General features: G+C 53.1%; 2 protein-coding genes across 7 annotated transcripts; one reads left to right on the forward strand and one right to left on the reverse strand.

Moving 5' to 3' along the window:
• Positions 1-301: 301 nt before the first annotated feature.
• On the forward strand, positions 302-11,313 carry RHOG (ras homolog family member G). Its single transcript, XM_068987959.1, has 2 exons — positions 302-370; positions 10,114-11,313. Exon 2 carries the CDS (start codon positions 10,174-10,176, stop codon positions 10,747-10,749), a length of 576 nt encoding a protein of 191 aa, XP_068844060.1. The 5' UTR covers positions 302-370; positions 10,114-10,173; the 3' UTR covers positions 10,750-11,313.
• Positions 11,314-12,004: 691 nt separating this feature from the next.
• On the reverse strand, positions 12,005-25,384 carry PGAP2 (post-GPI attachment to proteins 2). Of its 6 annotated transcripts, none has more exons than XM_068987954.1 (7): positions 25,282-25,384; positions 22,229-22,408; positions 18,111-18,294; positions 14,191-14,443; positions 13,941-14,047; positions 13,220-13,328; positions 12,005-13,002 (listed from the first exon to the last, which is right to left on the reverse strand). In XM_068987954.1, the coding sequence occupies exons 2-7, from the start codon at positions 22,396-22,398 to the stop codon at positions 12,872-12,874; spliced, it is 954 nt and encodes a 317-aa protein (XP_068844055.1). In that variant the 5' UTR covers positions 22,399-22,408; positions 25,282-25,384; the 3' UTR covers positions 12,005-12,871. The 6 variants fall into 6 exon arrangements, with proteins under 6 accessions (XP_068844055.1, XP_068844054.1, XP_068844059.1 ...); XM_068987953.1 differs by lacking the exon at positions 25,282-25,384 and adding an exon at positions 24,924-24,996; XM_068987958.1 differs by lacking the exon at positions 18,111-18,294 and having other exon boundaries at positions 13,953-14,047; positions 22,234-22,408; positions 25,282-25,292.
• Positions 25,385-27,133: the final 1,749 nt, after the last annotated feature.

The raw sequence follows: 27,133 nt of genomic DNA on the forward strand, positions 1-27,133 counted from the left end.
GCAAGATACGGTGAGAGGGGCACAAAACCCAAGCGCCTAGGCTAGGGCCTCTGCTGGGGTGCGGGTGGCAAGAAGGAGACTGGGAGGATTGACCTTAGACGCCCTGACCTAAAGGGCCTCAGAGGTAAAGGGCTGGGGAGAGGGAGCCAGCACCCGGCCGGGGGCCAACCGGCTGGGGGCGACCCGGGGTGGGGGGGACCGGCCCGCGGACTTCCTGGTCGGGCCCCGCCCCGGCCCGGCCCGCTCCCGCGCCCCGCCCCGCCGGCGGGCCCGCCCCCCCCACTTCCTCCGGCCTCCCGCTCTCACTTCCTTCTCGAGCCCCGAGCCGCTGCCGCCGCCCCCAGCTCCCCCGCAGCGGGGAGGGCACCAGGTGAGGCCCGGCCCCGGCCGGCGGGCTGAGGGTCCGGGGAAAGGGAGCCCGGCCGGCCCGGGACTGGACGCGAGCGCAGGCCCGGGAAGTTTGGCTTCGGGAGGCCGCGGCGGGAGGTGCTCGGCTCGCTTCAAGTTGGGCGGGTGCGGCCGGCCGGGCGGGGCGGGGACGGGCACGGGCACGGGCCACTGCGACCCGGCGACGGCTCCGGGAGGGTGGGGGTTCCTGTACCGATGGCGGCGATACCGGCCCCTGGGAGCCGCGAGGGACTCCTGAGGTCGGAGGGGCTCCCGCTCCGAGAGAAAAGTCTCTTGAGGGGAAGAGCTCAGAGCTGGGAGATGAGACTCAGAGATGGGGTTGCCCCCAGGAGTTGCGGGAGGGCTGTTCTGAAGTGTGTTGAGGGGAAGGGGCCCCTGGGCTAGAGAACTGCTTTGGCAGTTGTGACACTTGTGAGGTAGAGAGAGAGGCTGTCTATTGCCTCTGAAGCCCTGGGCTGCGGAGAAGGAGCTCCTTCCCTGGAAGATCAAGGCCGGTCCAGACTGCAGCCCAAGGTCCTCTGTGCTCAGGAGGTGGGGGAACCCCGGTCGACCCCAGTGCTTCTCTCTGTGTGTCTCTGTCTGAAGCAAAACCTCTCCATCTCTGGAACGGAGAAACAAGTATTGTAGTGAGCAAACATCGGCTGTGCCTAGCTGGCCGATGCCTGGCACTGCTTATTGGCGGGGTAGATGGAGGAAGGAAAGGAACCAGGTCTTCCCCTGTTACAGAAGTGGAAGGGCTCTTACTCGGAGGTGCTGATCATCCCTGGCGAGAGGGCCTCACTGAGAGCAGGACTGTTTTTAGGAGATGGAGAGAATAGGGCTTCTGGGAGGCCACAAAGACTCTAGCCTTGGAAAATGATGAGCCATATCCTAGTCTTCCCTCTCCCTCATTGTTAGTCCCTGAATTCTGCATGTTATTCTGTCTTCCTCCATTCCTTCTTCAGACTCTACCCGCGAACCCTTTGTCACCCTCTTCTCGTATCCTCTTCAGTTGCTTTTCCCCCAAACACAACAGTCATGCCTGGCCCCTGACCTCTCCCCTGCCCTGCTTCTCTGTCCATCCTTGTCCTCTCCCTGTGGCCTCCCTGCTCCCTTCCTTGCCCAGCTTCTGGCTCCGCACACATATCCACCCTCTTGATTCTTCCATCTGCCCTCACAGTGATGGATCCCTGTCTTCTTCCCTTTCAGTAACGAATCTCCCGCTTTGGGGAACTGGACCACTCTAGTTCAATGAGGTGGGCTGCAGCCTCCCCTTGATAAAAGTGATGAAGGGTTTGGAAAACCTGTAGATGTGTATGTGCGTGCAAGTGTCTACATGTACATATCTTTATCTTTTGGAGACAAAATAATTGCCCTCGGCCTTGAGAGGGCCCAGAGCAGGGGAAGCCAGCAGAATGAAGGGAACCGGCATTGGGTGAGGTTGTGGTTAGGTAGGAGGAAGCAGTCTGTAGCATTCGGAGTATCAGGGTAGAGTGACACAATATTGAATAGGACTGGTGAGAGAGGCCGTGGGAAATCAAAATCTCCCAGACCCTTAGGTGCTTGGTCAAGAGGCCAGGCCTGGAGCCTGGGGGACAGCCTAAAAGTCCCTGACTCCATTGCTCACTTGTTCCAGCACCTCCTGGTGGGGAGAAGGGGACCAGGTCAGCTACGTGTGATGGAAGGAAAGTGCAGGGTTCAAGAGGGAAGACTATGGCTGGTTTAACTTCAATCTTAAATGTCTTAGTTCCAGTTCAGGAAAAAAAGAGGGGTATGAGGCAAAGGTGTCTGCCTGCTCTTTCCTGCTGCTTTCAGGGCCTGCCCAGGCCAGATTCCCATGTGCCCTGGGCTGCATCAAAGCCTTGGTGACCAGGAATCTCTCTAGAGTTCTGCTTACCCCTCTTCCTCAGGCATCCTTAATATTCCCCCTCTCACCTAAGAGCTTATTCCCTCTCTTTCGGGAATTTCTTCCAAGTCTAACTGAAATCCAGCCTGGCTCTTTGTAAGCCTTGCTGTCTCCATTCTAGAGCCTTTGGGATGCATGCTGAGAGATCATGCTTCCCTCTGCCTTCTCAGGCCTACTCTATTCACTTCTCTCCACTAGAAGAGAAGTGAAGGAGAGCAAGTGCTACTTTTGTGGGATTCCCAAGCACAGCTAGGTTTAAGGGCCATTCCTGTACCCCATTATGTCTCCTTCCCTTCTCACACTTGTCTGTTCCCATGATTGTTTCGTACTGACATTCTGGGAGGTATAGAGTTTTGGCCCCAGCAGGAAGTCCCAAGGACCTGCATAAAAATCCCAGCTCAAGGGAGGACATATATGCAAGGAATTTCCCAGCATCAAGGCTCAGTTAAAAAACCACCCAGGAGTCCTGACTTCCCACCTACCAAACCAGTACTAATTTTAGATAACTGAGCAACCGACAGGATTCTAAGAGTAGAGATAGGATGGATGAAACAGGGGTTCTCCCAGACAAGACCTGGCCCCACTGAAGGTTTGAGCTAACTGCATGGAAGTCACCACCGGAAAAATATAACCAAGGTGGGGGGAATCTAAGTGGGGAAATACTTTGCAGAGGGTGGGGGTGAGGAATATGTACCTGCGATTGGAGGCTGCCATTGAGGTCTTGGCTAAAAAAACTATGGTCAGGGTCTCTTGACATGAAGAGAAGTGACTCAGGTCAAGATCCTGGTTGAGAATCTAGGATACGGAGAGTTGTTTCTGGCAAGACGTTACGACAGATGAAGTGGCTGATTTAAATTTTTAGGGGGTCATGAGCAGGAAGATTTGAGAGGTTGTGGCTGTAGTGAGACAATTGGGAAGATATTAGAATGCAGGTAGCTGAGCAACTGAAAAGAAGATGGGGGGCCCAGACTAAAGACCCCTCCTGCATACATAGTGTATACCTGTGAGTGGTGAGGCTCCTAGGGTTCTGTGAAGAGGGAAACCAAAGACAAAGCCTGGGCCGCCTCCCCAGAACAGATTGGTTTTCCTGTCCAGGGTCCAGCTTCCTCTTTTGTCCTCATGTCATGGGGGTAGGGCATCTCCCCCAGAGCTCAAGCCTAGAGGAGGCTCTCCTCAGCTGGGACAGAATGGCTGGCTGTCCAGTAATGTCAGTTCTGAATCACGGATGCCCCAGCACTAGGCATGAGGGCCTGGAAGCAAAACGGGCTCAGATGTCAAATGGGCCCCTTTGGCCCATTTCCTGAAGGGATAAACCATGGTAGGGTCATCCTGAATGAGGTCAGAGCAGTGGGCCCATTCCCAGGCTAGAGGTCAGGAGACTCAGGTCCTTGTCCTGGATTTACTCACAATCCTGTATATAACTCTCGTCAGCTTTCTCTCTTGTGGCTCAGCTTCAGAAGTAAGGAGTTGCCTATCAATAGCTCCAGAGAGCATACAGAATACTGATAGCTGTGACTCTGCTTCCCTCAAGAGGCTCCTCAGAGCAGGCCCCTCTACTCTGGACCCCACCTTGAACAGGTCTAAGTAGCTGTCTGGGTGTGTGGCCCCTTTCCCCTAGCACAAGAGAAGAGGCCAGAGAGTCAGGGACTTTGCCAGGGGGACAGCAACATGGGGGAGTACCCGATGCCCGGCTCCAGCTCTGCCCCACTGACAGTGGAAAATAGATGCCGGAGTTTCCTCCCTGATGTTTTTTTCCCTTGTGGAAACCCCCTCAGGTCTGGGGCAGTGTTGAAGTGACTGGGCAGCCCTGGGTCTCTGGGTATTTTCAGGTGGGGAGGCAGGATTGGGAGGATGGCACTTCTGTACAGCCTCATGTGAAATGAGCAGAGGCAAAGGAAGTGCCACTTCACGAGCCTTCCGTGGGGCCCCAGGACTGCTGAGCTGCTGTTAGTGGGGAGGAGGAAGGAGGAGGAAGCAAGTGTTCAGCCTTCCTCTGTGCTGCCTGGTGGGGGAGGGGGGCAGCCTCCTTAGCTCCCCCAGCCTGCTGTGCTGGCCCTGGGGCTGGCTGTGTGTGGAGCACCCCAGGTACTCCGGCACCAGTTGAAGAAGGAGAGGAGCTGGGACTGAGTGAAAGGGTCCCAGCCTCCCACAGCCCTCCCAGCTATAGCTGTCTTGGACCCTCCTCCTCCCCAGTCCCTAGTGGGTAGACTCAACTCCCTCCATCTCCTACTCTGTCTGCAGAGTGCAGGATCCTCCACGGGGGCTAAAGGGTGGAGAATGGCAAGAGGTGGAGAATTCTCCAGCGTGAATTTTTTTTTTTAAAGGCTGGGAACTAGGCTGTCTCGGGTTCTGTCCCTGCTGATGGGAGAAGGGGAAGAAAAAGCAAGACTCAGCCCTTGGCTTGGTCCCAGCCCCATGCTGACCTCATGTCTCCCCCAGCTTCCTCCTGCTAGCCCAGCTGCAGCCCCTTTGAGCCTCTTCGTACCATCCCTCTCCTACTCCCCCCTTCAAACAAACAGACAGACTGGCAGAACTTCTGAAGCTGTTTCTAACACTGACCATGACCATGACCCTGACCTCATCTTTGACCAGCCCTGGTCTTCAGATATTCTCAGTCCTTAGCCTCATCAGTACCACTTTTCCTACCCATCTTCCTCATCACCACTGGACTAGAGCTATGCCTGCTCCAACCCCTCTCACTCTTCCAGCTGAGGGACAGGGCACTCCCTCAGTTACCCTAAATCATACTCAAGGGGAGGAAGTTAGTTACCCTTGTCTAGTGTCTCCTGGGCCTGGAGGCTCTTCCTTCTTCCCAGAATCAAAGTCTGAATTGATGAGAGAGGAGGTGTGTGTCAGTCTGCAGGTTTTGCTCAGCCCTCTGCTGGGCTTGTGGAAGTAGGCAGGACAGATTTCCCTCCTCATGAAGCTTGTGTTAGTTCAGCACAATGAACCTAAATAACAGTACTGGGGGAGGTGGGGCAGAAGAAGGGATGGTGTCCTTGAGAAACTGGGGAATGGAGCTGGGCCCTGAGGGACTGGGAAGCTGTGGAGTGGGGTGACAGTGGAAGGGGAGCAGAATTCCAGGAAGAGGAACTCCCATGTGCAAAGACATGAAGGACAGATTGAGTTCATTCAGCTATTTACTGACAGCCACTGCATGCCATGCTTAGCCCAGAAAGACATAGCCAGGACCTTACCCTCTAGGCCCTCCCAGTTTAGTGACAAGAGATTCAGATAAGCTTCCACGTGACTGAGATAGAATGCACCTGTGAGAAAATCAGGACCCAGACCTTGGATGGAATAAGTCATTTGTGACTCGGGTGGTTTACAAAAAAACTTCCCTGGAGGAGGTGGCAGTGGTGCTTGGCTCTGGAGGACAAATTAGGGGATTCTTTGAGGCAGTTGCAGTCTTCTGAGCTGCTGAGTGGTGGACTGAAGGGTGGAAATGGGGGAGAAATGCTGGATTCTCACCAGGACAGTGAATGTGGCTACTTGATGTGTTTTACGGAGGAGAATGTGGAGGCTGCTTGTGGAGAGGATCTGGGTGATGTGGCCAGAGCCTAGGATCAGAATACCCCGAATGATGTATGGTTAGGGTGAGTTTTAGGGAGGACTGCAGGAGGGGATCTCCCGTGTCCGGGAGGCAGATTAGAAGGCTCCAGTAAGTTCCCACTGCCTTCATACTCCCCTGGCTCTTAGGGCCTATTCCTCCCCTCCCCCACTCCCAGTTGGGACACTTCCCCTGCTACAACTGCCACAGAGATCTGGCAATCAGGCAATACACTGCTTCCTTTCCCTCCCCCATTCTGGGCCTGCCTGGGCCACACCCCAAGACCAGTCCCCACTGGGTACAGGCTAGGCTCTGGGGACTATGCTCAGATAGGATGAGCCCCTTGGACTGTGCTCCCAGCGGGAGCCAGGTCAAACTGATACTGGGAGGAAAGATTCTTGCCTATCCCAGTCAAAGCTTTTGGCTGCCACTCCTGTCCAGTAAGATTCAGCACTGCAATTTGGACTATGGAGGTGTCAGTCCAGTTCTGGGCTTCTGACCTGTTTATGCAGATCTCAGTAACTGAAACAGAAGCAAGCAGATCAGAAGCCTGTTCTCAGCTTTTTGGTGGGGGAGTAGAGGAGATCAAGCTTCAGTATTGGTCAGGGGGGCATCCACAAGCTAAGGAACTTGTATGTGACTGCTGCAGGAGAGTGACTCAGAGCCAAAGAAGGGTTACAAGGGTGGCCATACTGTGGAAGTTCAAAGAAAGGAGAATTCAGTAGCCTCATGAGACCATGAGACTTAATCTAGGCCTTGAGTCAGGAAGATTTGAGAGGGGACAAGGAGTGGCAGCAGAGAGAACAAGAGGAAAAGTTCAGAGGCCAGAATGATCCTGGCCTGTTTACATAGGACAGTAAGACCCCTCTGGAGCAGGGAACTCCCATTTCAAAGTACCTGCTTAGTACATACACATTGTGTATCAATGCACTTCATCCATATAACAGCCTTATAAGATTGATACCATTACCTAGCTTATCATGGCAGAACTAGGATTTAAACCCAGCTCTGTGGAATTTGTAGAGTACTCAGTCACTCAGTTGTGTCCGACTCTTTGTGACCCCTTGGAATGCAGCCTGCCAGGCCCCTCTGTCCATGTCATTCTCCAGGCAAGAATACTGGAGCAGTTGCCATTAACTTCTCCAGGGGATCTTGACCCAGGGATCAAACCCGAGTCTTCTGCGTTGCAAGCAGATTCTTTATCTGACTCCAAAACCTTTGCCAGATTATGAAGAACTCTGAAAGCCAAGATGAGGGACCAGGCATGATCTGAATTAAGCTGGGAATAGAAAGCCAGAACAAGTCATTATAATATGGCTAACACTATACTAATCTGCAAATGTTTATTTACATACTAAACAAAAGTTCTTTTTTTTTTTTTTTTTTAAGTGGCCTAGTGAATAAGTTACAGTCAATCCCCCAACCCCAGGCAGGCCATTGTCCTTGTCTGGCCTCCTACAGCATTGACTGTTCCTTTATCCTGCATGGTACAGGCTAGATCCTACCTTTTGAGCATGCACCCTCCTTAAATGAGCTGTGGGAACTTATTTGACCCAGTTCAGGCCATAGGTGTTCAGAGAAAAGAGTTGCCCTGGGAGAGAGGATAAGGGTCTGAACTATCCCTGAATGGGGAGAAGTGGGCTGCCGCCACCTCTCAGTCACCTGTGTACTCAGTGATTCCTGCCTCTTGGTATGAAAGGCTTCGCCTTTGCCACCTTCTCTGTGCAGCCCACGTCCAAGTTTATAAAGCACGGCCACCCTGTGCCCGGGATCCTCACTGCTGCCCTTTGCGACAGGGAGGGTGAGTTTTATAAATGAAGAAACTGAGGTTCCAGGAAGGGAAGTGAGTTACTGGATTAAGGTCACAAAGTCAGCTGGTTAGGGTCACTTGGAGGCTGTGTGACACACTGAGGAAAGCAAAGGGCTTTGGATTGCAAAATTGGAGTCTGTGTTTCAAAAAAAAAGGGGGGGGTCTATGTTGGGTCCTGTGCTGACTAGCTGTGTGATGTTGAGTTATTTTAACTGCTCTGGGTTTGTTTCCTCATCTGTAAGTATGAATAGTACCAGTGAGTTGTTAGGATGAAAAAAATGTGATACCATGTGATCTGAAAGGGTTGTACCGTGGAGGGCTTTTAGTCAAGGGGCAGAGCCAGCAGGTGATCCCAGGAGGTCAGAGTCAGGGATCTGGTGCCCTTGGCCCTATGTTGTAATGCCTCTGCCCTGCTGGTTTCTGGACACTACCTCCCTCGTGATCTTTTTCCGGTGTCAGTCCCTGTTCCCTCACCAGCCCGGAAGCTTCCTACTCCCTCCTCGCTCCTTTGAGGGCTGATTTACTGATTGCTGGTTGATAACCCCTCCCAAGAAAGCTGCCTGGAGCCAGCTGTACTCTGGTCTCTCAGGCCTTGTGACTGTCAGCCAGAGTCCCTTTCCTGCCTGGGCCAGCCCAGTGCTGGGCTCGAGGGGAGGAGTTCCTGGTCACACAGCCATGCCTACTCCCCTGCTTTGTGTGCAGCTAAAGATTTACAGGCCTAGAGAGCATCTGCTCTTCGAGATGCTGGGTTCTCCTCAACCTTCCAGTGGACACGAGGAATGGCACCAACACCCCCTCCCCAAGATGCTGTCTCTTTTCCCCCAAGGAAGAAGCCACAGAATGCTGAGAACATGAGCGTGCCCTGACTTGGGCTCAAGTGCCAAGGTCTTAGGCGTTTGCTGACTGACTCAACCTTCCCACCCCCACCCTGTGCTCCCAGGGGCCTTTCCTATCTCCATCATCTTGTCCCCTGCCCCCAGGCTCCTTAATATCTTATCTCATCCACTTAGTATCCTTGCACAGGCTTTTTTCTCTCCATTTCACAGATTGGGAAACTGAGGCCCAGAGAGGGTAAGTGCCTCTTCCTTGGTTGCAGTGAGTTGGCAGCAGAGCAGCCCTCGGGCTAGGACTGGGCTGAGTTCTCTTGACTTTCTCTTTGACCAGTCCCAAATTCTCAAGTGCCCGAGGGTCCTTGTCTTCTTTCTGGACCCATACCCTTGAGGCCCTCTATCTGCTCTCCTGAGGTTGAACACACATTTATTCATGCAAATAAGATGGAAATATTTTTACTGTAAACCAGAGAGGCAGCCTCATAGAATGAACTCACTTCCCTCCCAGCTGGTCCCAGGGGAAGTTGGGGCTTGGGAGGGGGAGCTGGGAGGGACCAAGCCCTGGATTCTATGCAGGTTCCACACCACCAGGATTCCTTTTCTACTTTCCAGTGGTAGATCCCCCCTGCCCCCTCCAAATTTGATTTTTGAGGCTTTGGGACCAATAGTTGAGAGGACAGGTTGGAGGATAAGGGTTGGCAGACCAGGGTACAGTTTTGCTGTGTATAAAGTGAAATGGAGAAGATGGGCCAGGGATGATAGCGCTTGGGTGGAGCAGGAGATAGCTAAGAGAACTGGGTGTGTCATACTGTCATACACAGAGCTGTCCCCTCCCAGGGAGCAGGGACCTGGTTGTGAGAGAGCTGCAGGGAAAGGAAGTCACATACTAGCCAGAAAAAGTCCCCCGTGGCTGAGAGGAAGTAGTCAATTAGCGGACTACCCTTGCCACAGCAGTATAAATAATCACAGGGTTTCTGGAAGCTCTGTTCTGTTCCAGAATTCGGAAGGGCAGTTCCTCACCTCGAGGCCCTGTGAGCTGCAGAGGTGACCAGGTGATGGTTGGAACGGGGACTCCTCTCAAACTTACCCCACGGATAATTACAGCAGCTGACTTATTTGCCACTTCCTGTGTGCCATGCCTCATGCCAAACACTCTCTACATGTTAGCTTATTTTATACTCTCACCAGCTCTATCCCCATCTTACAGATGAGAAAATATGAGGCTTAGGAAACTTAAATATGTTGCCTGAGAATCATATTTGACTGGTTGGTGGAGCTGTGATTAGAACCCTTGACCAGTCTGACACCAGTGATGGTACTTAATGACACTGTGTTCTCTGCCCAAAAGTCCAGAAGCCCCTCAGATTCTTCAGAGGCACAAGCCGTGATCTCAGGAAAGGGATAGAAGATTAAGGGGAAAATCAAATTTTTGTCTTATTCTACTATTCTTGAGCATCCTGCTTGGTCTCAGGACCTGTCTCCCATTTTGTGTCTGTCTGTCTGTGGTCTGTCTTGATGGGATTGCAGGATGGTGTCAGGTTACGAGATCTGGAGCTCGTTCCCCTCTGTATGCCCCCATCCTTTCTTCCCAGGATCCCTAACCGAGAGTATCCCTCTCGTCTGTCCACAGGTCACTGCATCCAGAGGGGCCCAGAACGGGAAGGAGGCACAGCCTCCAGCTGCACCCACGATGCAGAGCATCAAGTGTGTGGTGGTGGGTGATGGAGCCGTGGGCAAGACATGCCTGCTCATCTGCTACACAACCAACGCCTTCCCCAAGGAGTACATCCCCACAGTGTTCGACAATTACAGCGCCCAGAGTGCAGTGGATGGGCGCACGGTGAACCTGAACCTGTGGGACACAGCGGGCCAGGAGGAGTACGACCGCCTCCGCACACTCTCCTACCCTCAGACCAACGTGTTTGTCATCTGTTTCTCCATTGCCAGCCCGCCCTCCTATGAGAATGTGCGGCACAAGTGGCATCCAGAGGTGTGCCACCACTGCCCTGATGTGCCCATCCTCCTGGTGGGCACCAAGAAGGACCTGAGAGCCCAGCCTGACACCCTGCGGCGCCTGAAGGAGCAGGGCCAGGCACCCATCACGCCGCAGCAGGGCCAGGCATTGGCCAAGCAGATCCACGCTGTGCGCTACCTCGAGTGCTCGGCCCTGCAGCAGGACGGCGTCAAGGAAGTGTTTGCCGAGGCTGTCCGGGCTGTGCTCAACCCCACGCCTGTCAAGCGTGGGCGGTCCTGTGTCCTCTTGTGACCCTGGCACTCAGCTTGGAGGCTGCCCCTGACCGCCCCCCCCCCCCCAACCAGTTGTGCCTTTGTGCCTTGGCGCCTTGTCTGCCCCCAGCTGTGCCTTAAGGACTAATTCTGGCACCCCTTGCCAAGGGGGCTCCCCGAGTGCCTTTTTCTCCTGAAGGAGGCCCACAGGGAGAGGGGCTTTGGGCCCTGCCCCACTCTGCTTGGGAACACCAGGTATTCTTGAGAGCTCACCCAGGCCGAGGATGGGCCCCTCCCCAAAAAGCCAACCAGGTGCCCCCTCCCCACTTCCCCCTACTGACCAGATGTTGCTGCCTATTGTGGTGCCTTCTCTCAGGTTAGGAGCGCTCTGCCATCCCTAACCTCTCCCTCGCTGCTCTTCGATTGCTCCGCCCTCATGATGCGCTCTCCCTGCCCCAGAGAAGGAGCCACAGAATCCTAAGAAGATGAATGTGCCCTAACCCACCCTCATGTGCCTAAGCCTTAGCATCCGCTGACTGACTCAGCCCCACCCCAACTCCCTCCGGGCTCCTGGGGGCCCCTCCTACCCCCATCAGCATCAATAAAACCTCCTGTCTCCATGGCCCTGGCTCCTCCCTGTGTGCTGGGCATTGGGGGTTGGGCAGGGACCAAGCATGGGCTAGGGCTCCCCAGAGACTGGGAGCCTTTTGTTTCCTGCAAGAGGGGACAGGGGACAATAGACTTCATTGTGGTCCCCCCACCCCCCAATTTCCCTAACAAAGCTCTGGGCTCCCTTGGAGGGGCCCGTCTTGTCGTGGGGCCCAGCCACAGATTCTGCAGTAGTCTGGGATGCAAAGCAAGAGGAGAAACTTCCTTATCTAAGGACCATAAAGGGAGAGGCTGAGTCATCAGCCTGCAGGTAGGTGCTCTCACAGTCATGCACCTGAGAACTGTCCCCTTATACCCCCACGGGGACAAATCTTTACTGACAGTGTTGAGGTGAGCACTCAGGCCTTTGCCTCAACCTAAGGCTCTCCCAGGTATCAAAGCTTCCAAACCTGGAGTCACTGCAGAGAAAGTCACTCCTGCTCATCAAAATCGGCTTAGACTGTAGGAGAGTCCAAGGCCTAAGTGTGTGTTTGGGGTGGGGGGCCCAGGGAGGGATGCCACATGGAATCATACCGGTCATAGACTATTCCCTCTGTCCTGGAGCCTGTTCCCCACCTCAGTTCCATTAAATGAAGAGATGAGCCTCCAAACAAGTAAGCCTAGCCCAGACTGTTGACAAAAAAAAAAATTTATTTCCCTTTGAAATAAAATGTACACCCCAAAGAGCACAGGGCCTAAGGCAGGAGGGAGGATCGGGGGGAACACCAGAGAGCCCGTTTCGGGGCAGGAATCTGCCTCTGAGCCCGCTACCTGGCACCTTTGCCAAAGAGGAAGTCTTAAGTCAGCAATTTCAGCAGGGAAAGGAAATACATGTTGTGCCAGGGCTTTTTCTGGAGGTCATCCTTTAGGCACAGACCACCACGTCCACAGGGAGAAGCAGAATGGCAGAGCCCTCGGAAATCATGCACCCCCCCCGACCCCGTTGCACTCCTGCTTCATCCACAGACGTATGGAGGCACAGCTAGGGAAGGGCACACGCCAAATCACAGGTGAAGTCAGGCCTAGGACACCGGGGCAACCTTAGCAAGGGCCTGTGGTCACAGGCCAGAATGTGCAGAGCAGATGATTAGCAGGAGTCAAGTGAATGACCCCGTGGGGAGAAATGGCTGTGGTTTTCTGGTAGCAGCCACTGCTCAGTGGTCCCTGACCTCAGCGAGAGGTGGCTATGTAAAGGCCAAGAACCGGATGGTGGTTATGAACCTCAGGACTTTTTTTAGCACCAGATGGTGGAGCTCTCCTGCCAGCTCAGCTTCTTGGGGCTTCTCAGGTACAAGTGGTGCTGCTTAAAGGCCTCTGTGCCTACACGTGGAGTGGGGGGAAGAAGAACCCAGCAGGGCTGGGTGAAACCTTGTCCTGGGCCCTTCCTCCCTCCTTCCCCTCTCCCCTAGCTTCAGTAGGGCTCAGAGAGGACACAGAGGGTGAGGGAAGGCCAGAGTGGTATCTTGTTCCTAGTTTCTGGGCAGTGGGCCTCCCCAGCAGGAGGAGAGAAGGGTTTAGAACCGTTTTTCCTCAGGCTGGGAGGTAATGAGCAGCTCCTTGTTCCCGAAGTCCCACCACGCTGTCATGTGGAACGCCATGTTTGTCAGGACGACCGTGTACTCCAGGATGGCAAAAATGGTGTATACTGCAGCAAGGACACGAGGAACAGGGCCTGATCAGCTAACTTCTCTACCCTCCAGCGGCCTCCTGCTAGATTACCACCACCACCGCATCACTACGCAGAGTCTGGAACACAATGGCAGGCAGCCCCCAAGTTCACTGCCCTACCACACATGACACAGGAAGCATCACAGCTGTCCCAGGGCCACTGTGACCACCCAGGAATCCTCGCCTGGTCTCACCTCCAGCCTCACAATACATGTTGTGCCGAAAGTAGACAGCCAGAGCCGTGAAGAAGGAGACGAAGTTGATGATGAAGAGCCGCTGCTTCCAGTTGTAGGACTTGCGATCCTAGGGGATGAGCTCTGTGACCATTCTGCAGCTTGTTAGATGTGTGTGGACAGTCTGCCCTCTTGGCCCCAACTCCTGGGCTGAGTCTTACCATCGTTGGTCATGGGAGGGGACACAGGCATGGGCAGCAGGAATGATGGGCATTTCATAGCCCTGCATTTGGGGGTGTAATGAGGCCAATGAGGCAGTGGGTCCCTCCCATTTCAGGGGGACAGAGTAAGTTTTACCTGGAGTTATCTACCAACCCAACACCTCCAGATACTGTGAGGAGAAGAGAAGCGGCAGGGCCGGGGCGGGGGGGGCGGTGAGACTGGAATGATTACAGACCACAGACCAGGACTCAGTGCTCCTAACCTGCTGCAGCCTAGGTGCTGCCCCTCCCTCTACTCCCATATGGAGCCTCCATCTCTTCTAGAAATGTTCTCCAGTTGCTCACACTACCCAAACCACCCCAGATTCTGACCCATCACCCTCCCCCTGTCCCCAGGTCCAGCCCTAGCCCCAGTTCGCCACAGAACTCCAGTTTCCACCTCACCGTTACCCACATCCTGAGGACGAGTGTCCTTGATTGTCCTCTGGGCCGCCTGGAGCCCCACTAGGGGCAGACCGTACCTCTTGACTTACTGTGTGCTTCTTGGTCAGCCGCCAGAGGATGCAGGTGAGAAGCATGTGACTGAGGGATGAGGCGATGAAGACAATGAAAGCATTTTCATGGATGGCTGGAGGGAGAGAGGAGGATTGGGAGCATGCCCTGCAGGGAGCACTCAAAGCCCCACGTTGGGAGGTCCTGGGCAGGGAGGGGGCAAGGACATCCCTTCCCCGAACCCTTCCCCGCTCCTTCTTCCCTTGTCTGGGCACCCACTGAAGTCCTCAGAAGAGGAGACGTAGGTGAGCACTAGCAGCGCGACGTTCTCCACGACATTGAGGCCGAAGTTGAGGCGGCAAAGCGGGCGGTAGCCGGCACACGGGGAGGTGCAGCTGAGGTAGTGGTTCCAGTAGGCGAAGGCCACCAAGAAGCGGGGCGCTGAGTGCAGACCGATGCAGAAGCGCCACACGTAGCGCTGGGGCACCTCTCCGCCGATGGCCGAGCTCACTGACGGCAGGTAATTGGGCACCTAGAGAGTTGTAACCCATCTGGGCGCTGACCCCTGATGCCCCACCCACCTTGAGATCTTTCTCTTCCAATAATCACCTTGACACTCAGAAGGTTCTGCTCCAGTCCCCTCCCTCCAGGAAGTCCTCCTTCAAAGCCTCACAGCTCTCCAGGGAGACCTCCCCTTCCAGGTCCCAGATCCTCCTGTGCCTGGTTCTGACTCCCCAGCCAGCCTGGGGTTCGTGTGGGTGCAGAGTGGGACCGTCTCCATCTCCCTACAGACGGCTGCGAAAGCTACAGCCAGGTTCAGATGTTCTCTGGGCCCACAGCACAGGGCTGTGACCTGGGTAAGGAACTGTGGTAGGGTCCATAAGCCCAGCATCCCAGATTCAGTCCCAAGGACGGAAACATCTGAGCCTCCTTGGGACAGAGCTGGATTCACTTCCCAACCGAGCCTTTCCTGACTGCTTTCAGTTCACTTGTTCTTCTGGTCAGGGGTAGAAAGGCAATAGAGGGTGCTGGGAGATCCCAAGGGAGCTGGGCCAGAAGAATACCTCCATTCTGATCATGTTGAAGAAAGTGGGTGTTCCTAACCTGGTGTAGTCTAAGAAAATGACCCTGTTCTTATGTATATCTCTCATCCATTTTTCTCAAAGCCTGGAATTCCTCATTTCTTAAGGAACTGGAACGTCATTCTTTGAAGCTGAGGAAGGAGGAGATAATATCATACAACTGCAAGGACCGGTGTGTTGTTTATACAAGAGAGTGAGAGAATGCAGGGTAGGTAAACGTAGTTTTGATGGGAACAGGAAGACCTTGAATGGGAGGAGGATCTGTTAGACTCCAATGCCTAAAGCAGTGTGCCTCAAACTTTAATATGCATACAACTCATCTGGGATTGTGTGAGAATGCAGAAGGTCTGGAATCTGAAAATCTGCATTTCTAAAGGATTCCATAACTATGGAAGTTACCAGTCTGTTGCCCACACTTTCTGTGGTCTCTTTTAGACCTTCAACAAGAGCCAGAGCAGTACCAGAGCCCAGAAACCCAGAGAGCGAATGACCCTGCTGTGATGATAGCAGGACCAGTCTTCATAGTGGAGTTCTGGAAGATCCCTTCCTGTCTGCCAGTGGGGTTGCTGAATGGACCTCAGAGTGGCTGGGAAGGCAGGCAATGACAGAAGCAGCTCTCGGGGCCGGGGAGGGCCTGGGGTGGGACCAGCCAGAGCCTTCTCAAGCCTTCACAGAAAAGGAGATGGATTCCCCCCAGCACTGTCAGAGGCAGCTGAGTGCAGAGCTTTCAGAGAGAGTGTGATGCTCTCAAGGTACAACTTGAGATACTAAAGCTCAAGATCAGTCTCAGATATTCAGTGATAAGGCAGCTTGGAGGCAATGAGTATGCATCCCAGCTCTGCCTTTCTAAGCTGGGTGACCTTGAGCAAGTCACTTTACCTCTCTGAGCTTTTCCTCATTGGCAAAATAGGGATATCACCTGCCCTGCAGGGTGATGGTGAATACTAAATACAATGTATGCAAGGCATCTGCAGTGAGTATAAGCAATGGTTTTCAGAAGACAAACTTTCCTGAAAAGCCTGCAAAAAAAAGACGTGATCTATGTGGCTACTGACCATGGGAAGGCCGGCTTCTGAGTGACAGGTGGGAGTCATATCTGGACTGGACACTGCTGAGACCTCCAAGCCTCTTCACTTGACTTTCCTGCTTCTCTGGGTAGGTCCCCTGTGTAGGGTTAGTGGGAGTGTTGTCTTCACTTCCTAGAATATTCATTCTGAAAACTCCTGTCCCAACCTCAGCTACTTTAAGGAGAACTGTACCAACATCTAAGGCTTGGCTGGGAGAACTCAGAGCACTCAAGGGCCCAGAGCCCTGACTGATGCTGGGAAATAGGTAAAGGGTAGAGATGACACAGAGTTTGGGGGGATGCCTCAGGAGGATTAGAGAATTAGGGCCCTGTGGCTACTCGTCCCATCCTCGCAAGCTCCTCTCAGGTTAGGGGTGGGCACAGCATTCAAAGAGTAAGAACTGCCTCCCTCATCAACTCACTCAAACTCTCTCTCTCTCACACATACACATACACAATCAGGCATAGGTACTCATATTTACCCCTGCCATCCCAAGTACTAACGTTCCCCACTCACCAACTATGCCAGCAACAAGCAACATAGAATCTATCAGAGCCTAGCTACACAGTACCCAAATCCCCCTCCCCAAAAAGCCCAGAGCTAAGGGTACTGAGAGATGGGAGCATAATTCCTTTCCCCAAGAGTAGAAACCCTTTGGCCTGGAGGACATGACTCAGCGGATCTATGGCAGGGCAGCAGATCAGAAATTCACACGGTGTAAAGGGAAGGGGTCCAAAAACTTCCTTATCATAGCATCTCATGTTTCACCATTAGAGATTCATTCTTTCAGCCTCAGATAAAAGTCCCCTGACTTTTATGGATGACGTTTCTTTATTTCCTACCACCCATTCTCTTCCCTATCCCTTGCCAACTGGATAAAAACTCCTATTCCTATCACAACGCAGAGTACTAACCACTATATGTTCACAGCTCCCATTTCTATCAGAACTACCTGCTACTCCTCTCGGAACTCCATCCCCTCTTCTCTAACCTCATAGTCCCCATCTCCGCTGGAACCTCCTGCACCATGAACTAAACCCCTGTACCCTGCTCTTGCCCTGCTGCCCTTAAATCTGTTCTGCACACAGGAGCCAGAATGGTCTTCTAAACCTCAAATCTGATCATGTCCCTTTCTTGCTTAAAATCTTTCCAAAGCTCCCCATTGTCCCCTGGATAAAATCAAAAGTTGTCAACCTGGCACTCATGAAAATCCTTCTTCACCCCCACAGCAACAATTCCCACCCACACTACCCCTACCGGACCCTCACTCCCCTCCCCTCACCCCGACCGTCACTCCAGGAAGGAAGTCTCTGATTTCTGAGCTGGGTGAAGAGCTTCTTCTGAACCCACCAACTCTGTGCTCCTTTTATCACAGAAGGAATCTCATCTCACAGTGCTGGGAACATCTGTGCCTAAGTCTGTCTCTTGCAGGAATAAGATGCTAAGGGCAAGTCCATGTTCAACTCCATGCCCCTGATACAGAACCTGCATCCCTCTGGGCCCTCAGGAAAGGCTTGGTGGACTGCTCTTAGAAGCAGGGGCTCCTTCTAGGTTTCCAGCTGGCAGAGCTCTGAGGATTCAGGTTGTGGGGCCTGAGATTGCCAGAGGAGAAACCAAGCTAGAAGAACCCAAGGCAGGGCTGGGGTCTTCTCAGGTCAGACCTCTTGTCTGGGCTAAAGCCACTCATTACTTCTTCTCACTCCTGGCCTCATCTTAGCCCACAGTCCTGGCTTCCTTTCCAGTCTGGTCTTTCTTCAGCCCTCTTCTCCCTTTCGAGATCTCTCCTGCCTATTCCCTCTCTCTTCCCTTCCCCCTCCTCCCCTTCTGCCACCTTGTACCCTCTATAATCTTCTTCTAGTCTTAGAGGACTGTGAATCTACTTTCCCTGGCTCTCTCTCCCCAAAACACACCCCCTGACTTCCCCCGACCCCACCATCCTTTTATCCCCCTCCCCTCTCACCCTGTGCCTTCTCTCTGACTCTGACATTCTACCCTTATCACCGTCTCTTGAATTGGCCCTGACCCAGGCGCTGGGGAGCCTGGCACTCACCCCACAGTCAGTGGCCACTGTGTACTCAAAGTGGAACACCAGAGACCAGATGATGCAGAAGAAGAAGCCGAACACAGGGAAAGTGATGACCCATGAGACCATGGCTTTGAAGCGGAGCCGGAACACGGTCCCATCGGGATCCAAGGGCTGGGAGGCCGCAGAGAACATCCTGTAGGGAGTGGTGCTCAGGCAGGGCAAGGGACACCACTTGGGGCCTGGTGGGGATACCTGGGCCTAGGAAAGTGGGGCATTTTCTAGAGCTAGCTCCTCAGAGGGCAGGGAAAAGGCAGAGTAAAAGAGTAGGAAGGGCATAAAGGAAAAAGAAAAGTGCAGAAGAGGACGTATAAGGGGGAAGGGCCAGGACGGCAGAGAGAGGCAGGGTCGGCTCATAGGAGTCCCCTTGGCACACTGCTCTTATAGCTTCACCTCTGGAAGAGTCTGGAGAATCGAGGCTCCCAGTGGCCTGCACGTGGGACTTCTGATGGCCTGCCTCATTCCCATGACCCTCAGGAAAAGGGTCAGAGGATGGAAGGGTTATTCTTCCCATATCACAGAAGGGAAGACCGAGGCCCAGAACTATGCAAGGATCAAACATTAGGACTAAGGCCTCTTGCCACCTGACAGCTTAAGTCTCCAAGCCAAGGCCTTCTTCAGGGCAAGTAACCCAGACAAAGGACCCTTGGCTCAGAGTGGCCCAAGCTCTCCTACTGACCCTGTCTGACCACATTCCTGCTCTTCACCCAAGTTCAACTAGGAACAATGGGAGGGCCCAGAACCTATTCAACGGGACCACAGGCTATCTGCCATCCCACCCCCAGGCTCAGAATGATCTAAGCCTCAGGCCAGCAGGATCCTGACCCTTAAGATACCAGGGTCTCTCCCGTGGCCCAGAGTTTTATCTTCTTCCTCTCTGAGAAGACCATGTCACCCAATTGCAGGTTTTCAGGAATCTGGGGATCATAGGATTCTTTGCTCAGGTTGAGCCTGCCGTGCTGGGCCAGAGCCAGGAAACAGAGACCCAGACTGAGGGGGTGGATTTTTTCTGCTCCCTTCTTCCCCTGGACAGAGAATGCCCTCCCAGACTCCCCTTGACCACCATGACCCTTCAAGCTGGGCTTCCTTCTAGGGGGCAGATGGAGATGGCTTTGGATTAAAAGGCCTAGAACCAAATCTCCCTATGGGAATCAGACCTCCCTCCATTAAGGGAACCCCAGTCCACACTGGTCCAGCTCAGTTTCAGGGAATTGGGGTGGGGGTAGGCGTACGAAGGGACACTCACACTGGGTGCTGAAGGATCCGGGGCTTGGGTTGAGGGCTCTAGCCAGACTGAGACTGCTCTAAGACTTCAGGGTCCCACCCCCAGTTCCCTAGGGCCTGCCTCCCGCCCACAGTGCCCCGATCTCCACGCCTGCTGAGGCACACAGCCTTCCCAGGACCAACAAGGCCGTGTCATAAATCCCAGAACACTCTGCAAAGGTAAGAAGTGATAGCGGCCAAGGTCAGCCCACAGCAGATCCCTTTGCCAGAGATGGGGGTGGGGTCCAGGGATGTAAGCAGGTTTCTGGGAAGGGAAAGGGACAAAGCAGAATAGGATTTAGCCCCTTTGTGTTTGAGCAGGACTGAATATGTCTGCTGGGCGCCATCAGAGAGCTAGCTAATCTTAAACAATAGATTCAGGGTCCAAAAGAAATCTGGAGGGGGCTGAACATGAGGTATCAGTGACCAGTCTGCACCTGTGCAGAAACAGCTAGTGGCAGCACAGGCTGCATTCACAGAGGTCTATCAGCCAGTAACAGGAACAGAACAGTCCTGTTTGGGGCTGAACTGCCCAGGCCATAGGAAGTCCTATGCCCAGATCAGGGCCTCGAAGAGAATAGTGATCAACTGGGCCAAGCCCAGGGGCATGTGTCTTATAAGGATTGCCTGACAGACTCGGAACCATGCTACCTAAGAAGAGAAAACTCAAGGGACCCTGCATTACTGCCTTCCCATCTCTGCAGGGCTGTCTGGAAGCCAGGTGGAAAAAGTAGCTCCGAGGGTCTTAAAGCAGAGCCAGAGCTAGGACAGACACCCACCAGAAAGAGAGGGTGTGCTCACTGTGAGAAAGAGCTTGCTAATTGTTAGTTACTAAGTCTCCTTGGAATCGGCTGCCTGGAAAGGAGAGAAGCCCCACCCCCCCCATCACTGGGGACATGCAAGCAGAGGCAAAATCATCTAATTACAGACTAAGGATACTTCTTTAGTATCTGGGTGAGAAATCCAGATCGTATATGAAAATCTCCACATGGATCCATCACAGTACTCCCAGGGAGTAGGGACAAAATACCCCTGGGGTCCCTAGGCCTAGTCCTGCCCAAGAGAGGCCAAGTACCCTTCCAGCAGCTACCTATGCCTTAGCTCCCCAAGGAGTATGTTGAGAATGGGTTATAAGTATGCTGAGGTTATTGATCCCATTATCCCTTGGAGCCTGCCACAAGGGCCAGAGCAAACAGCCTATTCCGTCTAACTTCATATGCTATACAAATATTATAATTTTCCATATGGACTATGACTGCATTATATCATGCCTTCCTTTTCCCAGGGCAATGGGCTGCTGTGTGTTGGGGTGGGAGGCAGGTGTCCTATCCATTTATTCAACAAATACTTTCTGATTCAGACGCAGTGCCCACCTTCAAGGAGCTCCCAGCCTAGTAGGAAAGAGAGACACAAATACAGCATGACAGAATTGTATGAGAGAACACCAGTTCTATGAGCACTCAGAGGAAGGAGTGATTAAGCTTGCCCCATGGAGGCTAGAGAAGCCTATCGGAAAGAAAAGACACCCGAGAAGAGTTTTGCAAGATGAAGAGGAGTTGGCCAGGGTAAAAGAATACTGGATGCATTATCTAAAGTGAGAACCAGGTCAGGAGAGGCTGTTGGATGAATCCTTTCTGATCATCCGCTTCAGATCAACTGGTCATCCCTTTTTCTTCCAGTCCTCTTCTTTCTGACGGCTCCTAGTTCTAAGTCTCACCAGACTGGCTGCCAACTCAAGGCCCACATCCCACCCACTGACAAGTCAAGAAGAAGGAAAAACTTCAAGACATATGAACAAATGAAGTGGGCCCCCACACCTGCCAGTCAGATCCCAGTCGTGGTTGTACCCCATATTCTCGAGCAGATGCTCTTTATATGAAGGTGGGAAGCTCAGCTATTTGGGGGCCTTCTGAGCTCTCTGTGCAGCTAGTCCAAGGGTTCATGTCCTCTTTCCCACTTAGAGACCCTTGTCTAACTTTCCCTCCTGCCCTGTCTTCCAACTTAACAGTCTCCTTTTCCTCTTCCTCCTTCTGCTCCTCACGCTTCATATTTCCCAAACCATCTTCCCATCTCCTCTACTTGGAGTTCTACACTAACCCTGAGGAGGAGAACAGGAATTCTGAACCCTGTTTTAGACATGGGGAAAGTGAGGCTGTCCCTGAGTCTCAAGTAATACAGAGTCAGCAGATGAACTAGGAAGATAATAAAGGTTCACAGAGGTCTTATCCCATTTACTCCAATAATCTACAGAGAAAGAACTCACAACTTTCTTTCTAGCCCAACATCCCATATCCCTATCCAAGAGGGTATATGGACACCTAGGGTACCTCAGAGGTCATGGGACCTACCCCAGAAAACATATGTACATACATATAATCAGATCCCCAGTCAGGCAGATATAGTCTCTCTCTCACAGAGACCCCAGTCAAAGCCATTATAGTCATGTCCCTCACAGTTAACACACACACTTACATAATCACGTTCCCATGGAGACAAGCACAGCCCACAACAGAGCCACACTAAGAAGCCCCAAGTGCCCTCTAGCCCAGTCTTATTCTCTACCCTCCAGAAAACCTGCTGAATCTGCCCCTCTGTGAAGTAAGGACTGGGTTCTGGGTTCTGGAGCTGCCCAACTTTAGGGACCCTGGCCCCCAGTGACCTCCATGAAAGGTAGAGGGAGCCAAGTCCTTGGGACCTCCATTTGCAGGCACCCTCAGCAGCCCAGTAATGTGTGACGGCTAATTCTGTTACAAGAGATTCAGGATTCAAAACAGATCCGATTAGACCTGAATACAAGGTATCAATGCCCCCCCAAAACAAACCCTACCCCACAGTGTGTGGCCGTAGTCTCCTTGAAGTGGAAGAGCAGGGACCAGAGGACGCAGAAGAGGAAGGCGACAAGTGGACAGCAGACCGTGACCAGGGCCACCAGGGTGAAGCGGAGCCGGACCAGGGTCCCATCCCGGTCCAGCGGCAGTGGAACCTGGTACATCTTGTCAGACCTGGGGATGGAGTGGTGTGCTGTCAGGGCCCAAGGTAGTGAGGCTGGTACTCAGTGGGGAAGCCAGCCCTTGTGCTCAGTCCTCAGCTTAGCTGTGGGGTGGGGGGAATCTGAGAAGGAAGCCACCGAGCCCCTAAGCTTGGACAGCTACTGCCCAGGACGAGGAAGATGGACTCAGACTCCCATAAGAACATTCACCCTCCATTTCAGAGGAAAGAATGAACCAAATCTATGCTAAGATGAAGCTTGAGTAAGTCAGGAAAACTTCTCATCCCTATCCCTGGCTTGACAGGAGCTGGTTGAACTAGTCTATCTTGTTTTAGGAACCAATCCTAAAACCTCCCAGGGGTCAGAATGGCCCATCTCCTCCCCCAGACCTTGGAGCCTCCATGTTTCAGGGCCTCCCATCGGCTCTCTCTGCTTCATCCACTGGCTCAGGACCCTTCTGCACCTTCAGTCCCTTCCCAGGCTCTGGGTGCCTGCACTGCAGTCCACAGTGGCAAGGACTCCATGGAAGCCAGCAGAACACCAACCCCCTGCCTGTCCCCACCCGCTGCCTCACGTGTTTAGAGACTGAAAGGCTTTGCAGCATCAGGCCTGGTGCTAGCCTAGGCTTGCTGTTTGCTGAAGAGAGCTGCCTGGTCAGCTTCTGGAGGCTTCCCAGTCCCCAGGGCCTGTCCACTCTCCTCCAGAAACCAGGTAAGGTCTGAGGTCTGCCCCCCCTCCAATGAGATGAGGATATCTAGGGTCAGGCCTTATACACCAGCCAAGTATACACCAGCAATCCTAGTCCAGCCCCAACCCCATGGCATAGAAGAGGACACTGAGGCCAAGAGACTGGCAGGACTCAGGGACTGGAGTGGCTCAGGGTCACACAGCAAATAGAAGGAAGAGCCAGCAGTGAGGCGACATGGCGCTCAACATCACACACTGCACTCTGGCCTTCCTTGACCCCCCCTCTCTGGGCCAGAGCTCTGGGCAGAAGGGTCAGGTTAGGAGGGGAAAGAGAAGGGGAAACTGTCCCTAGGAGGAAAAAAGCTAAAAAACCAAATCCTATATAGATGAGTTAGCCCTGTTCCCATTTTAAAGACAGAGAAACCAAGACACAGAGAGAGGAAGATCCTTTCTCAAAACGACATGCGGGAAAGCCGTCCTCGGAACTTAGGCGTCCTGTTGCCAAACTATGGCTGACTCAGATACACAAAGAGCACGCCCTTCTGGACTCCAGGGCCTGGCCTGGAGATCAAGCTCCAGCTCTGCCTGGCCCCGCCCTCAGGAAGAACCCTGACCTCCTGGAGGCCAGCCTCCTCCTGGAATCTGGAAAATGCCAGGTGGATATGCCTCTCATCCATCTTCCTCCACCCACCTCTCTGCCAGGCTCTGTCAGGCAGCCTGCCCCAACTGCTCAAGCTCCAGTACTTCCAGGGGGCCAGACGCTTCCCAGGGAGTGGCGGAAGTGACTCTGGTGGCCCTCCCAAATCAAGCACATTCTGACATTGTTTGGATCATCCCCAAAGACCTTCCCCACCCAGCCCAAATCCAAATTCTGTGGTTGTAATGGTACTAGTGCCCCTTTCCAACATCCCTTCCTGAAGCCAGCTGCTCCGGATCACTCAGGAATCACTGGGACCCCAAAACTGAAGAACAGATCCTCAGGGAATGAATAGGCAGTGCCTAAGGCAGGGATGATAAGGTTTCAGGAATAGTCTGTTCCATTTCCTGGAGGTATACCTAACCTCCCTTTTAGCTGTGTGACCTTGGGCAAGTCACCTAACCACTCTGGGCCTGTTTTCACAGTTATACATCCTGGGATTGTGTGATCTGGATTACTAATAAGTCCATACCAACTGGGTCATTCTACTGTCCCAGGCCTCAGGACAGGAAGCTCCCTATCTGAAGGGCAGCTGTTCAGTTCCAGTCAACTCTAACTTCTATACAGGTATTACTTCATTGAAAACTGCTTTCTCAGGAGTATCCCTAGTTTATTTCCAGAGATCCCCAAACACCTTTTCAGGCTCCAGTCCAAAACCCACACTTATTGGATGAGTACTAGGCACCCTGCTCAGAACTAGATATACATTGTTTCTTTAATCTTCACAATATAACTCTATGAGGTAGGCACTATAGCCTGTATATTTCCATTTTACAGAAGAGGAAAGTGAGGCTCAAGGAGGTTAACACTCGCTCAAGGTCATAGGCTAATGACTGGCAGAACTGGGATTTGAAACTCATCTATGGGGTTGCAAAGCACCCCCGCTCCTCCCTCCTGGTAGAATCTGGACCAGGAGTCGCTTCGGAGTGAAGCGGGGAGAGCTCACTCCGGCACATCGGGCCCATGTCGGGGAGCAGTGGGGAAAGGGGTCAGCTCAGCCAGCCAGGAGAGGAAAGCAGCGGTTCCTGGGCAGGCGGCGGGACCCCCACAGCCTGGGGCCCGGCCCTGCGGAGGCCAGACTGCGTGACCGAGCTCTCCCAAGTGGGGCTGCCCGGCAGCCCCGAACACCCATCCTCATACTCACCCAGGCTGCGGCGGCGAAGAGGCCGCGCCGGCGCAGGCCGGGAGCCGGGAGCACCGGGGGGAAACCCAGGCCCGGCCCGGGGGGCGAGCGGCAGGGGGCGGGGCGGAGCGGGAACGGCGAGGGCGGGGCCGGCGCGCTCGAGGCGGAACTTGGCAAGGAAACTGAGCCCAATTGCTCTGCTGGCCCCTCCCCGCTTCTGCGGCCCAGGACCCAGAGCTGTCCCCCTTAATCTGGCGTCCCTTCATGCCATGCCGATCCAGCCCTGGTCTGCCCCACTAATTCCGGCTGCGTGGGGGCAGCCGGAAGAGCCCCGGACAACTGGGTTTGACACGCTGGATAAGCCACCTCGTCACCTTACCTCTCAGCAGCGTTCCATCACCTGTTGAAAGAACATACAGTTAATTCAGGAAGGCCCCGAATTCTCTCATTTCCTGACCCCGGTGTCTATCCACCCCCCACCCCAATCTAGACGAATTATCCAGCTATCTAGCTTCGCCCTTTTAAAACACTAAACCAGTTTTGGCCCCAGCCTGGCGCCCCTCCCCTAAACTTGACTCCCCAGAACCCAATCGGGGCATTTCAGCAAAGGGAAGAGCACATAATAAGGAGTGAGATCCCGTGGGGCCCACCCCCGAAACTCTGGGCCAGAGCTATTCCTGCCCTTGATCAGGAGAGGGCGCCTGGTCACATCTTTAATAAGACAGAGAGCTGATCTTCCTTCGCCCAGTCCCAGGTCTCTCTTCACCGTCAGGGCTGATCCCCAGAAACCAGCCCCCACGCGGGCTTCCTTCCCCATCTGATGGACCCCTGAGGGGGACTTGTGGTTACCTTTAAAAAGACCATCCTACCTCAATAGGGAAAAAGGATGAAGGGGCCAGTAATCCCTCCTCTAGTTACAATGTGGGGTTGTCTGAGCACACGCAGCAGGTGCAGGACGCCTGAGGTAGGCACTGTTTCCATCACATCGTTCCCATTTAAATCCATACATTTTGAGCACCTCCTGTGTCCCAGGCACTCTTCTACATTTTATGTGTTATCCCATTTAATTCTCATAAAAGCCCTATGTGGTAGATACTATTAACATCTCCTTTTCACCAATGGAAAACAGAGAAGCCAAGTTACCTAATCACACAGCTAGCAAGTGTCAGGACCAGGATTCCGTCTAGCACCTAAGGGCATTCCCTTAATCACTATATACTGTTAATCCCACAAGGTAGCTATCATCTTCACTTTGTAGAAGGGGAAACAGAGGCCCAGGTTTAACTTGCCAGAGCCCTATTGCGTGCATTCACTCTTGTTCATTTACTCAGCCTAGGCCCTCTCTGTGGCAGGCCCTGAGCTGAGCAATGGTGGGGGAACCAGAGGTATCCTGCTCACTCCTGGGGGCTTCAAATCTACAAGGAAGGTGTCTTATTAAAAACTACTTTTCTTGACTTGAATTCTCCCCAACCCTGTCCTTTAAGGTCCCAGGGAAAGTGAGCAATTAGTAAAATTTTACTGAAAGAACCACTCCTATTTAGTTTTGAAAACAATTTAGGTTTTCTTCCTTGGGGCTTCCTGTAATCCTCTTTGTCTAGCTCCAACCCACACGTGCCTGCTTCTGGCCCTTGCTTCCTGTCTTAACCCCTTATCTGTTCTTTGGCTTTATGTACTATTCCCTGGGGCTGGGTCCTTTCTCCCGGCCTCTAGACTACCTCTAATGCCTGAAACTTGAGGCACTCTAATTGGCCTTTAATTATCTGGTGATTTGGGCGATTCCCCATCATACAGTCTGGAGTCTCAGCTTCCTCATCTCTAAAATGGTTTTAGGAATATCCACATTATAGGGTTGTTGTAAGAATTAGATAGCATACATGCCAGGTATGTGGAAGGTACTTAATATACCACGTTAACTACAGCTAGATATGTCAGCTGCAGCGAGAACTTGTCCTGATTGAGCCTTATCTGACCAGGTATGTGGAAGCTACTTAATATACCACGTTAACTACAGCTAGATATGTCAGCTACAGCGAGAACTTGTCCTGATTGAGCCTTTTCTGAACTGTCTGACCTCAGCAGTCACTGATCCTCTCTGAATCTGTTTCCTCCACTGTCAGTTTGAAAGACTGACTCCTACTTGATTTATATGCAGAAAAGTGGAAGAAAAAGATAAGTTCTTACTATGTGCCAGGGATTTCATATGCATTCTCTTAGTTGATATTCTTAATAAT

Source organism: Capricornis sumatraensis, chromosome 16, assembly GCF_032405125.1.
Source record: "Capricornis sumatraensis isolate serow.1 chromosome 16, serow.2, whole genome shotgun sequence".
Classification (NCBI taxonomy): Eukaryota; Metazoa; Chordata; class Mammalia; order Artiodactyla; family Bovidae; genus Capricornis; species Capricornis sumatraensis.